The sequence below is a fragment of the Oryctolagus cuniculus genome, chromosome 10 (assembly GCF_964237555.1).
Source record: "Oryctolagus cuniculus chromosome 10, mOryCun1.1, whole genome shotgun sequence".
NCBI lineage: Eukaryota > Metazoa > Chordata > Mammalia > Lagomorpha > Leporidae > Oryctolagus > Oryctolagus cuniculus.
Window position 1 is genome coordinate 117,611,303 of NC_091441.1, and position 12,670 is coordinate 117,623,972.

At 48.9% G+C, this 12,670-nt stretch overlaps 1 protein-coding gene across 15 annotated transcripts in view; it reads left to right on the plus strand.

Annotated features, from left to right (window-relative positions):
* The window catches only part of RAD18 (RAD18 E3 ubiquitin protein ligase), a 102,250-nt gene that overhangs the window by 26,230 nt on the left and 63,350 nt on the right, over nucleotides 1-12,670 (plus strand). For all 15 annotated transcript variants that reach the window (XR_011379675.1, XR_011379674.1, XM_008273586.4 and 12 more), the window contains 2 exons: nucleotides 729-913; nucleotides 11,169-11,245. Coding sequence is in view for 13 of the 15 variants with exons in the window: in XM_008273586.4 (XP_008271808.2) it covers nucleotides 729-913; nucleotides 11,169-11,245 (262 nt within the window). In the remaining 2 variants the exon portion in view is untranslated. The remainder of the gene's footprint in view (nucleotides 1-728; nucleotides 914-11,168; nucleotides 11,246-12,670) is intronic.

Genomic DNA, 12,670 nt, shown 5'->3' on the forward strand with positions numbered 1-12,670 from the left:
TTGCTAATCTGCTTCTTGAAATGTCTTAAACATTTACCAATGTAAATAACTGCAGTTGAAGTCAACAAAACTCTGTTGTATTTTTTGCTGTTGATTCAGTTGTGTCCTTTGAAGATGATGCCGCCGTTCTCTGCTCGTCACCTCGCTGGCATCCTTTTCGTAGCTGGTGACGGGTTGGGTGGCACCAACGTCCTAACAAGTCTTATCTTCCCTGACTTCATGCTTTTGATTTCGTATCACCTTGAGTTTGAGGGGCCGTTTCTGCACAGGCTCTGTGAGATGAGCTGTCTTTAAATCCACAGCTGCACTTTCAGCAGCGTTTGTGATCTGTTGTGGGAAGTAGATGGGTTCGTCCAGGGATTTTGCCTGAGAACCATGGGCAACTTGAAGAAACAGCAGGCTCTAACCCGGTGCAGAGGTCGGACGGTGTGAGGGTGCTGCTAGGTGGAGCTCTGGCTTTGAGCCACAGGCCTTCCGTGTGAGCCGTCCCCTTTCGCATTGTTCGGCCTGGACACTGGGACCCTCTGTCTGGACGGCTGCCAGCCTCTCGCGTGTCGCGTCAGACGTGTCCACTTCGTCTGCATATGCACTCCTTCTTCCCTCTCCTCTTGGCAGGGCTTCTCCTGTCCTCCAGTCACCAGGTGTCGAGCAGAAGGCAGATCACTGTTCTTCATGAAAGCACTCGATACTGCGCAGCGATACTCAGAGCTGTGCTTTTCCCTTTTCAGTTCTGTTCACAAAAGGAAGCCACTGCCTAAAACTGTGTACAACTTGCTCTCCGATCGTGACTTGAAGAAAAAGCTGAAACAACATGGATTGTCTACTCAAGGAAGCAAACAACAGCTTATTAAAAGACACCAAGAATTTGTTCACATGTACAATGCCCAGTGTGATGCTTTGCACCCTAAATCAGGTAAGATCCTGCGACAGTGAGTTTTGCTTATCCTCTGGATGAGGCAATTTTGTGTCCTCGGAGATTATAGAACCATACTAAAACAATTCTAACACAGTTTGATAGTAGGTAGGACATGCAAATGTGTTCCTTCTCAAGGTACCTGGAGGGTTTATCATAAGCCAGCCTTCCTCAGCCTCTCTCCCAGGACCCACGCTCCCCTCTCAGAGGCACCCCCTTGCCACTTTCCTAGGGGTTGTTGTAGAGACAGCGTGGTTGTGAGCATGGATCTCGGGAGCCTGGGTGACATTCCAGCTGTTACTGTTATGGGTGGTGACTGTGGGCAAGGTGCTGGTATCGCGGTGCCTCTCTTCTCAGCCAGAGAGAGTTACAGTGCTGCCTGGTTCATCACGTGTTTGAGAGGAAGCCAGGATAGAATGCTTGTGAAGTGCCTAAGCTTCCTCTCCCTGTCCCTCCCCGAGGCGGAGGTCTAGGCGCTGTGCTCAGCGTGGAAGGGGGGACCAGCCTGGCTGCCTGCCTGCTTCAGCACGTCTTGTCTTAGAGCGCTGAAGCCAGGCTCTGTGGTCTGTCACCGACCGTCTTATCCCTGTGAAGGCGGCTGGCGTGTGGACAGTTGTTCAGTTGGTGTCACAATGTCCTACTCAGCTGCCCTTTTTCTCTGCCTCCCACTCACCTGCTGATGGACAGCTGCACTCTGCCTCATTTTTGGCTGTAGTAGTAAAGTGTTGTGGGTGACTTAGTGAGCTTTATGTTGCGGCATCTGTTCCATGGGCTGGGTGATTGGTAGTCAGGTGTACTTGGCTCACGATTCTGGAGGCTGGGCAGTCCAAGGTCACGTGTTGGAGCTGGCCGTGGCCTTTGTGCTGTGCTGCGTGTCGCAGAAGGCTGAAGAGCAACAGAGGGCCTCAGTCAGCTCCCGTAGCAGAGCCACTCTGGGTCATTTACGCAGTCCTGCGGAAGTGGCAGTGACCCATGGAGGCACACCCTTGTGACCTTGTGACTTCTTAGACCTCTCCCCCCGCAACACTGTTAGGTTGGGGGTTCGGTTTCCAGCACATTAACTTTGGGAGTGAATTCAAAGGTCTTTCTGTAGCTGTAAGTTTTCATTTTTCTTAGATAAATGCCTGGGAATGGGGTTGCTAGGTCCCAGGTAAGTATGTGCTTCAGACGCTTAAGAAACTGTAAAACTGATTTTCAAAGAATGGTACTGTTTGCATTGTGTGAGAGTCCACTTGCCCCACGTTTTTGCCAGCACTGGTATTTTCAGTCTTCTGTAATTTTAGCTCTTCTGGGGGGTGACGTGATGTCTCATGATAGTTTTAATTTTTTTGCAACTAATGACGTGTTTTTTGTTTTATTGAATTCCAGTCTTCTATTATTTCCTTCTTCTTATTTACTCTAGATTTAATTTGGTCTTCTTCTTCTAACTTATGGAGGAATTTGAGATAATTACTTTTAGATTCTTCTCCTAATATAAATATTCAAAACTATGAATTTTCCTCCAAGTACCATTTTACCTACATCCATAAACAATGATATTTTTTGTTTGTTTGTTTAGTTTCTTTGTTTCTTATGGGCTTCATAAAATTATTTAGTTTTCGCTTATCTGAAATGCTTCAGACCAGAAGTGTTTTGTATTTTGAAATTTTTTCACATTTAGGAATATTTGCATGTACATTAAATGGTATCTTAGACATGGGATCCGAGTCTGAACACAAAATTTATGTTTCATACATATGTTATGCACATAGTCTCAGGTAATTTTATGTAATGTTTCGGCTATAAACTGTCAGTTCTCTTTTTAAGAAAATAAAACATTGGAAGGAAAGTCGCTGTGGACGCCTGTAGCGACCGTCCGTTTTCAGTACTCATTTCTCTGTACGGGTGCTGTTTTCTCTCCCGTGCCGCCTTCATGCCCCTGCAAATCTTCACGCGGTGTTTCTTGTGGGATAGATGTGCTGTTGAGAAATTATTTATCTAAAAAGTCTTAATTCTGCATTCTTTTTAAAAGATGTATTTGGAAATAATTTCACACTTACAAGAAGGCTGCAGAGCTATCCCAAGGAGTGCAGAATGCCCCCTTCCCACAGGTTCATGTCCTGGCATTTTGCCCCTTGGCCTTGTGAGTGGCTTTCCCCCTCTCTGTCTGAGAGAGTGTGTGTCCACAGATGCGCCTGCAGCTTTGAAGCTGTCTGAGAACAGTGCTGACCTCATCACTTCACCTCTGAACAAGATGCTCTCTTCTGTCGGCGCAGGGCAGGTGGCCCCTCCTGCACGTTCAGCTTTGTCGGAATACTTCACGTACTTTGTCGTCTGCCAGTTTTGTCAGGGTACCCAGGAATGACCTCTCTGGGTTTTTTTTCCCTGCTAGTACATGGTCCAGTTTTGGATCACATAGTGCAGCTTGGTTATATGATCTTTTCAATCTGGAACAACTCCTCAGCCTTTCTTTGTCTTATAACATTGGACTTTTAAAAGAACACATTTTGGGGCTAGTGTTGTGGCGTAGCAGGTAAAGCCAACCATCTGTGGTGCCGGCTTCTCATATGGGCGCTGTTTCAAGTCCCAGCTGCTCCACTTCTGATCCAGCTCTCTGCTGTGGCCTGGGAGAGCAGTAGAAGAGGGCCTGACTGCTTGGGCCCCTGCACTGTGTGAGAGACCTGGCTAAAGCTCCTTGGCTCCTGGCTTCAGATTGCTACAACTCCAGCCTTTGTGCCAGCTGGGGAGTGAACCTGCAAATGAAGGACCTCTCTCTCTCTCTCTCTCTCTGCCTCTCTGTAACTCTTTCAAATAGATAAATACATCTTTTTTTTTTTTAATTTTAAATTTTTAATTTTTTGACAGAGTGGACAGTGAGAAAGAGAGACAGAGAGAAAGGTCTTCCTTTGCTGTTGGTTCACCCTCCAGTGGCCACCACGGCTGGCGCGCTGCTGCTGGCGCACTGCGCTGATCCGAATGCAGGAGCCAGGTGCTTCTCCTGGTCTCCCATGGGGTGCAGGGCCCAAGCACCTGGGCCATCCTCCACTGCACTCCCTGGGCACAGCAGAGAGCTGGCCTGGAAGAGGGGCAACCGGGACAGAATCCGGCACCCCGACCGGGACTAGAACCCAGTGTGCCAGCGCTGCAGGCAGAGGATTAGCCTATTGAGCCACAGCGCCGGCCTTAAATAAATAAAGAAATCTTTTAAAAAAAAAATCTGTGTGTGTATGTGTGTGTGGTGTATGTATGTGTCTGTGTGTGTATTTGTGTGTGTGTCTCTGTGGTGTGTGTATGTCAGCAGTGCATGTGTGATATGTGTCTCAGTGTTTGTGTGCATATATGTAGGTACGAACATTTTTGGTGTGTGTGGTCTGTATCAGTGCATGTGTGATGTGTGTGTGTTTCTCTGTGGGTGCATATATTTAGGTGCGAATGTGTGTGGTGTGTTTGTGTTATGTATCAGTGCATGTGTGATGTGTGTCTGTTTCTCTTTGCAGGTATGAATGTGTGTGGTGTGTGTTTGGTGTGTGTCAGTGCATGTGTGATGTGTGTCTCTGTGTTCATATGTGTGGAGTGTGTGTGTGTGGTGTGTGTGTGGTCTGTGTCAGTGCATGTGTGATGTGTGTGCATGTGTGTGGAGTGTGTGGTGCATATTAGTGCTATGTGTCAGTGCATGTGTGATGTGCGTCTCTGCATGTGTGGTGTGTGTGTGTGGTCTGTGTCAGTGCATGTGTGATGTGTGTCTGTATGCATGTGTGTGGTATGTGTCAGTGCATGTGTGTGGAGTGTGTGGTGTGTGTTTGTGGTGTGTCTGCATGTGTGATGTGTGTCTCTGCGTGTGTGTGGTCTGTGTCAGTGCATGTGTGATGTGCGTCTCTGTGCATGTGTGTGGAGTGTGTGTGGTCTGTCAGTGCATGTGTGGAGTGTGTGTGGTGTGTGTGGTGTGTGTCAGTGCATGTGTGATGTGTGTCTCTCCATGTGTGTGGAGTGCGTGTGTGGTCTGTGTCAGTGCATGTGTGATGTGCGTCTGTGTGTGTGCAGGTGTGTGGAGTGTGAGTGGTATGTGTCAGTGCATGTGTGATGTGCATCCCTGCATGTGTGTGGAGTGTGTGTGGTATGTGCATGTGTGATGTGTGTATGGTGTGTGTGGTGTCAGTGCATGTGTGATGCGTGTCTCTGCGTGTGTGTGGTGTGTGTCAGTGCATGTGTGGTGTGTGTGTGTGGTGTGTCAGTGCATGTGTGATGCATGTCTCTGTGTGTATGTGTGATCTGTGTGTGGTCTATAGTAGACTGTTTCTCATTCTGCCTGTCTTGGTGCTTCCTCCTGACTGTGCTCAGTGCTGCCTCCCTGACAGTGCTGTGTGCGTGTCAGTGCCATTTTGTCCTCAGAGCGCCCTGTGCAGGCAGTCGGCCTCTGTGTACCCCTTTCTTTTCTTTCTTTGTCTTTTTTTTTTTTTTTTAAGATTTATTTATTTTTCTGAGAGGCAGAGTAACAGAGGGAGAGACAGAGAGATCTTCCATCTACTGGTTCACTTCCCAAATGGCCGCAACGGCTGGAGCTGAGCCAGGAGAAACCAGGAGCTTCTTGCAGGCCTCCCATGTGGGTGCAGGGGTCTGTGGATTGACCCTTTTAATACTCTGTAGCTAGTTTGTACCCCCATTAAAATCTCACCCGTGGGGCTGGCGCTGTGGCGCAGCACTTTAAAGCCCTGGTCTGAAGTGCTGGCATCCCATCTGGATGCTGGTTCAAGTCCCGGCTGCTCCACTTCCGATCCAGCTCTCTGCTATGGCCTGGGAAAGCAGTGGAGGATGGCCCAGGTTCTTGGGCCCCTGTGCTCACATGGGAGACTGGGAAGAAGCTCCTGGCTTTGGATCGGCGCAGCTCTAGCTGTTGCCGATTTGGGGAGTGAACCAGCAGACGGAAGACCTCTCTCTCTGTCTCTACCTCTCTATGTAGCTCTGCTTTTCAAATAAATAAAATAAATCTTAAAAAAAAAAAAAAAGAGTCTCACTCGTTTAGTGAGTGTCGTTTGGTGATTTTGCCTGGACTCGTCTTTCCTGCCGTCCCGTGAAGTGTGGTTTCCCCACTCCAGCGCTCGTTTGCCGGTGCTGCTTGGCTTGGTTCTGAAAGGACGGCCCCCTTTCTGCCGTCTTTCCTGTCTGTGTTTCTTGGTGGTGTGGGTTCACAGGTTTATGACTCGTTACCACAGTGTGTGTACTTTTGAAGATTTGCCAATGAGAGCGTCTCATGGCTGTGTGTGCGGTGCCTGGCCCTCGTGACGTGCCCCCGTTGTTTCTGTTACCATTCCTCTCTGGCTTGACAGAAGACCGCAGGCTCATCCTGGCCTTCTGTGTCCCAGCCTGGCAGGCGGCCATTTGTCTGAGGAGCTCCGGTTCTTTTTGAAGGTGAAGCCAGGATAGAGCTTCCAACCACGCTCGTGGCTACTGGATGTCTTTGTGTCTGGGCTGCTTCAGCAGGTGGAACTTGGGGCATACGTGGCACAGAGATACGTGTGTGCATGTGCGTGCCTGCACGTATGCTCTGAGCACATGTGGACTGCGCACACTGAGCAGGTTAGAGGTTGTGAGGACACGCCAGTATCTCTACTTTCAGTCAAGCCCAGGGTTCTTGGCCTGTATCTCTTCTGTGTGCATTTCCTTTCCCTACGGTAAGAATCCTGCCTCCGGACAGGACCAACATGCCGACTGATTGGTTCCATCCTGTAACCTGACGGGAAGTTTCAGGATTGTTCCATCCACACTGCTGCGCACTGCACAGCAGACCTGAGGAATTCGGCACGTGTCTCACTTCTCTCTACCCAGCCTCTGGCTGTCGCTCCCTGTGCCCTGGACTGCAGTGTGCAGGCTGCCACTGTGTTCTGAGTGTCTGTCTGCAGGGGGCTGTGTTACTTGTTGATACAGTTGGGTTTACTTGTTTTACTTTGTTTCCAGTTCTTGTTCTTTCTGTTTACTTCTACTCTGTAATTATCAACAATCACTAGGCTCACTGTGACATTGGAACTACTGACTGGGCTCACTGTGACATTGGAACTACTGACTAGACTCACTGTGACACTGGAACTACTGAAAAGGGATTTTGTAGTGGAACAGCCGTTGTGATTTATATGCTGCACATAGGAGCAGCTGTGTTTTCTTTTGTTTCTAGAGTATACCTAATTTTTTTTTCATATGACAGATAGAGTAAGAGAGAGAGAGAGAGAAAGGTCTTCCTTCCGTTGGTTCACCCCACCACCAAATGGCCGCCACGGCCGGAGCTGCGCTGATCCGAAGCCAGGAGCCAGGTGCTTCCTCCTGGTCTCCCATGGGGTGCAGGGCCCAAGCACCTGGGCCATCCTCCACTGCACTCCCTGGCCACAGCAGAGAGCTGGCCTGGAAGAGGGGCAACCGGGACAGAATCCGGCACCCCGACCGGGACTAGAACCCAGTGTGCTGGTGCTGTAGGCTGAGGATTAGCTGAGTGAGCCGCATCACCGGCCCTGCTCCTCTTCTGATCCAGCTCTGTACCATGGCCTGAGAAAGCAGTGGAAGATGGTCCAAATGCTTGGGCCCCTGTACCCACATAGGAGACCTGGGAGAAGCTCCTGTCTCCTGGTTTCACATCGGCTCAGCTCTGGCCATTGTGGCCATTTGGGGAGTTAATCAGTGGATGGAGGACCTTTCTTTCTCTCTCGTCCTCTTTCTGTAACTTTGTCTTTCAAATAAATAAATCTTTTTTAAAAAATCAGTGCTTTAATATTCACTCTGTTGTCTTCTGGCTGTAATAGTGTCTGCCTAGAAGTGTGATGTGGTTCTTGATGCTTCTGTACATGATACACCTTTTTTCTCTGTTTAGCTTGATGATGTTGTCTTGTTTGTGTGCAGGTTTTTTATTTTTTATATTTTAATTTCTTACATTGTAGTTTTATTATAGTTTTTTAAAGTTTTGTTTATTTGACAGGTAAAGTTATAGACAGAGAGAGGCAGACACACACACACACACACACACACACACAGAGAGAGATCTTACATCTGCTGGTTCACTCCCCAAATGGTCACAATGGCTGGAGCTGTGCCGATCCAGAGCCAGGAGCCAGGAGCTTCTCCCGGGTCTCCCACATGGGTGCAGGGGCCTAAGCACTTGGGCCATCTTCTACTGCTTTCCCAGGCCACAGCAGAGAGATGGATCAGAAGTGGAGCAGCCGGGACTTTAACCAGCGCCCATATGGGATGCCGGCGCTTCAGGCCAGGGCGTTAACCCGCTGAGCCACAGCACCGGCCCCGATATCTTATTATATTTGAGAAATTCTGGCCACTAACTTCCACTGTTTCTTCACGTGCATATTTCTTCATTTGTTGTTGTACCTTTTGATTCTGTCTCGTAGCTCTGAGATGGCTCTCCCTACTGCCCCTGGTCTCCTGTGTTTCAGTCCCGTTGCAGGCTCATCAGTTCTTTCCGTAGCTGAGACAAGTTATCTCTATTACTGCTTTAAAAAAGAAATTATTATTTGAAAGAGTGATAGAGAAGGAGAATCTGCTAATTCATTCCCTGAATGTGCAGCGACGTCCCGGGGCAGGCCAGGCTGCGGTCTGCAGTCCAGAGCTCTCCCAGTCTGGGTCTTCACGTGGGCGGCAGGGACCCAGGCCATCACTGCTGCCTGACAGACACGTTGGCAGGGAGCCAGCTCGGCTCAGTGTGGGAGTATCTCAAGTGGCCACCTACCCTGCTCCGTGTCAGTGTGGTTTTGAAGACCTGGCATTCGTGTTTGATTGTTTCTGGAGGAGTTTCTCCTGCTGAGATGCCTGTCCACGCAGCCGTTTCCTTTCCCACGAGGCGCCTCAGCATCCTGCGGGAGTTCCTTCCAACTGCACACCTCGTGGTCCTGACGCCAGGATCTCTGTGATCCTGCTGTTGTCTCCCCGCTCCTTCAGTGCAAGTCGTGGCCTCAAGCCACAGACAGGCATCCGGGTCCCGAGCTAAGCAGTGTGCGGGTGAGGTCTTGTTGGGTTGGGTCGCTCCAGGCCTGGTGTGGTGTTGTCGCTGTCCTTGCCACTACCAAGAGCGTCCCCCTGTGCTTGGGTTGGTGGCTGAATTACCAGATTCTTTTTTTAATGGAAACCCTGTCACTCATAACTGAAGGTTTCTCTGTGAGCTGTGTGGACAGGGTCTGTCAGGTTCATTTCTTTCCCAGCAGTAGCCTGCTGTCACTTGTCACTTGAACGTCTTGCTCTATGGTTGGGACCGTGTTTCGTTCCAAGTTCTCAGCCTCACCCTGGGCCTTAGGGCTGAGGCTCTCGGCGAGCCCACCCTCCCCCACCGGCAGGGTTGCTGGCCACCCTGTGCACCTCACCTGTGCCTGGGGACAAGTTTGTTGGCAGTTCCCAGCGAACTCTTGCTTCTGTGATTCTGGGGCTAGAGACTGCCTGAGCCTACGTCTCTCGTGGTGTGGGGGCCGTTCTTGCCCAGGCTGTGATACGGTCCTGATTTCCTGAGACACAGAGGGAGGGGGGACTTTTGTGAGTACCCCTTGACGTCTGCAGGGAACAGCCTGCCAGTTGTGGGAGGCTCCTCCTGTCAGCCTGCAGGCCCGTCATACCCCTGGTAGCTCACTCTTGGCCTTTCCCTGTCCATCAGAAGCTTAGTGGGGTCTTCGCTCTGCCCATGCTCTTGACCCCGCTCTACTCTTAGGCACTTGTCTGTCCTTGGGCTTCATGCGAGTTGGTTGCCCTTTCACTTGTAGCTCAGAGATTCAAGAAAAATTGTGGTTTTTATAGAGTCTCCAGCTTTTGTTTTTCTTGTTGTGAAGTGCCAGGTGACACCATTTCCAGTTCTCTGTGCCCTAAACAGAATCAAAAGTCTCCTTGAAGAAGATTTAAGCTCCTAAATTGTATCCAGTGCTCTTGCCAGTCGTTCTTAACACCTTAGAAGAGGTATTGATGCCTCAGATGATGCTTGTGTTATGGCTCTCACAGGCTCCCTTTCCTGTTGTTGGGTGGTGAGTCAGTGTGGAGGGCCAGGAGCTGCTGGCCGATCCTGCTCACAGCACACTGTCGGCCTTGTCCTCCCCAGTGTTACAGGATTCAGGAGCTCTCCATGCTTGCAAAACATCAACTTGAAATTGAGGCATTTGCATTCTTAAAGTCTGTGGATATTTTAAAGGAATGGGGATCATTTAAGACATATATAGAAGTAGTAAAAAGGGTATCTACTGATTTCTCCCGTGTGCCGGCTCTCCAACCATCCTCATGCTGTTTGACCACTTAGACCTCTTCTCCCATGAGTGTTTTGAAGCACGCTGCACACTCAGTATCTTCTCATGTGCACATGAGTGTGAGGGATCATGGATTCATATTCCAACCATATGTACTGTAGGCTTGATGGATTGCTTCTGTGGTGTCTGCATTCGAAGGCAATCAATCCGTGACACAGTACATTCCAGAAATCCCTGACGTTGCTTGGCTCCTGTACCTGCAGATGGAGGCTCTGAAGGCGAGGTGTTGCCTCTGTGTTTGCAGTCCTCGCTCCATCCCTGAGGAACAGCTGGATGTCCCGCACTGAGTTTATTGGAGTTTGCGCAGACATCCCAAAGAGCCGAACTCAAAGGAGCGAATCAGTTTTCACATTCCATTGAGATGGCTGTTTATACCTAGATCTCCAAAGGAGAAGGCAAAACTATCTGACTTTTCTGGTTGCATTTTTTAAGATTTTTTCTTTTATTTATTTGAGAGGTAGAGTTACAGACAGAGGGAGAGACAGAGAGAAAGGTCTTGCATCCGCTGGTTCACTCTCCAGTTAGCTACATTGATCAAATCTGGGCCGATCCAAAGCCGGGAGCCAGGAGCTTCTTCTGGGTCTCCCACGTGGATGCAGGGGCCCAAGCGCTTGGGCCATCTCCCACTGCTTTCCCAGGCCATAGCAGAGAGCTGGATCAGAAGAGGAGCAGCCAGGATGAGAACCGACACCCGTAAGGGATGCAGGTGCCACAGGCAGATGATTAACCTACTGTGCCACAGCGCCGGCCCATCACTGTATTTTGAACTGTGTGTACGAGTGAGAGCTCAGTGTTGTAACTGCATGTTCTTATTTTTTTTTTAATCTTGTATTTTTAAATAATACTAGATTTTCAGAAAAACTGAAACAGTAGGACAGGGAGTTCAGATACACCACCACTCATCTTCACACACTTCACTCACACTGCTAATGTGAACACTTACATGGTTATAGTACAGCGATCAAAACCATGCGATTAACAGAGATTTTGTGTTCTTATTTCAACAGCTGCAGAAATAGTTCAAGAACTTGAAAATATGGAGAAGACCAGGATGCGTTTTGAAGCTAGTAAACTCAACGAAAGTGTATGTTGATGGCTGTTTTTTCAATATCTGGGTAGAAATGAAAGGGAAAAAATTGAATACCCTAGTAAAATTACAGCAAGCAGCTGTTACTATGTCTGATCCCTGGGAGATGTACTGGAACACATTTTTACTTAGTTTATTGTGATTTGCTTGCAGCTGATCTTTAGCACAACATTTGATTGTGTTTAGCAGTGTGCTGGCACAAAATGCAGCCCACAGTGGCCTTTGCTCATGAGCTGGGGGCCTGTAGCAGACGCCTGTGCCATGTGTCAGGTGGCTCTGCGAGGGGTCCTGGCGGTGCGTTTGCTAAGCTGCTCAGTGACCTCTGTGGCCTAGGATTCGTTTGTCAGACTCAGGGACTGAACTCTGTGACATTGTCTTTAGCCCTGGCATTCTGCTTTTCCATGGCTATATTTACGGAGATATTTGGAAGAGTTTGTGAGGACTGAGTATTCCGTTGAGCTTTGGAAGGAGTCAGAGACTTAAACAGTTTCACTGTTGGCTTGCTTTAACTTGATGGCTCAGTGCTTGAGGAAAAAATGCCAAAGCCGAGGGTCGTCCTGGTGTCCCACGGCACTGGGGGAGGTGTCTGGAACTCTCCCAACTAGACTTCTTTTGTCCTAGACCATTGGTGTTTGTGAGGAAAGCAATATCTTAGGGAAGTAAGTTTATAACCAGGTAGCAGTAAGAAATGAAATTTACATTGACTTTACTATTGTCCTTGGAAAGGAACTGTAATGAATCCTTTGAGTATATATTTTTTCTTTAAGATTTGCTAAAAAAAAAAAGTATATATATATAATGAGGCTGGCACTGTGGCATACCAAGTTAAGCCACCGCCTGCAGTTCTGGCTTCCCATATGGGCACTGGTTTGAGTCCCAGCTGCTCTACTTCCGATCCAGCTCTCTGCGATGGCCTGGGAAAGCAGTAGAAGAAGGCCCAAGTCCTTGGGCCCCTGTACCTGTGTGGGAGACCCAGAAGAAGCTCCTGGCTCCTGGTTTCCGATCAGCCCAGCTCTGGCCATTGTGGCTATTGTGGGAGTGAACCAGCAGATGGAAGACCTTTCTCTCTCTGTCTCTCTCTACCTCTGCCTCTCTGTTACTCTGACTTTTAAATAAATAAATAAATAAATAAACCCACCAAAAAAAGATTTATTTTTTTGAACGAGTGGCAGAGAGAGAGGAAGAAGCAGATGGAGAGAGAGACAGAGACAGAGATATCTTCTATCCACTGGTTCCCTCCCCAAATGGCTGCCACAGCTGGGGCTGGGCCAGGGCCAGGACAGAACTGGCCCAGCAGTACAGGATTCTGGCATCTGAGTGGCGGCTTGGCTCTCTGTGCCACAATGCCAGTGCTCGTTCTGATCTTTGAAGTGTGAGGTGCAGTGGGACTAGTTTGGTACAGTAGTCTCGTACCGTGTATGT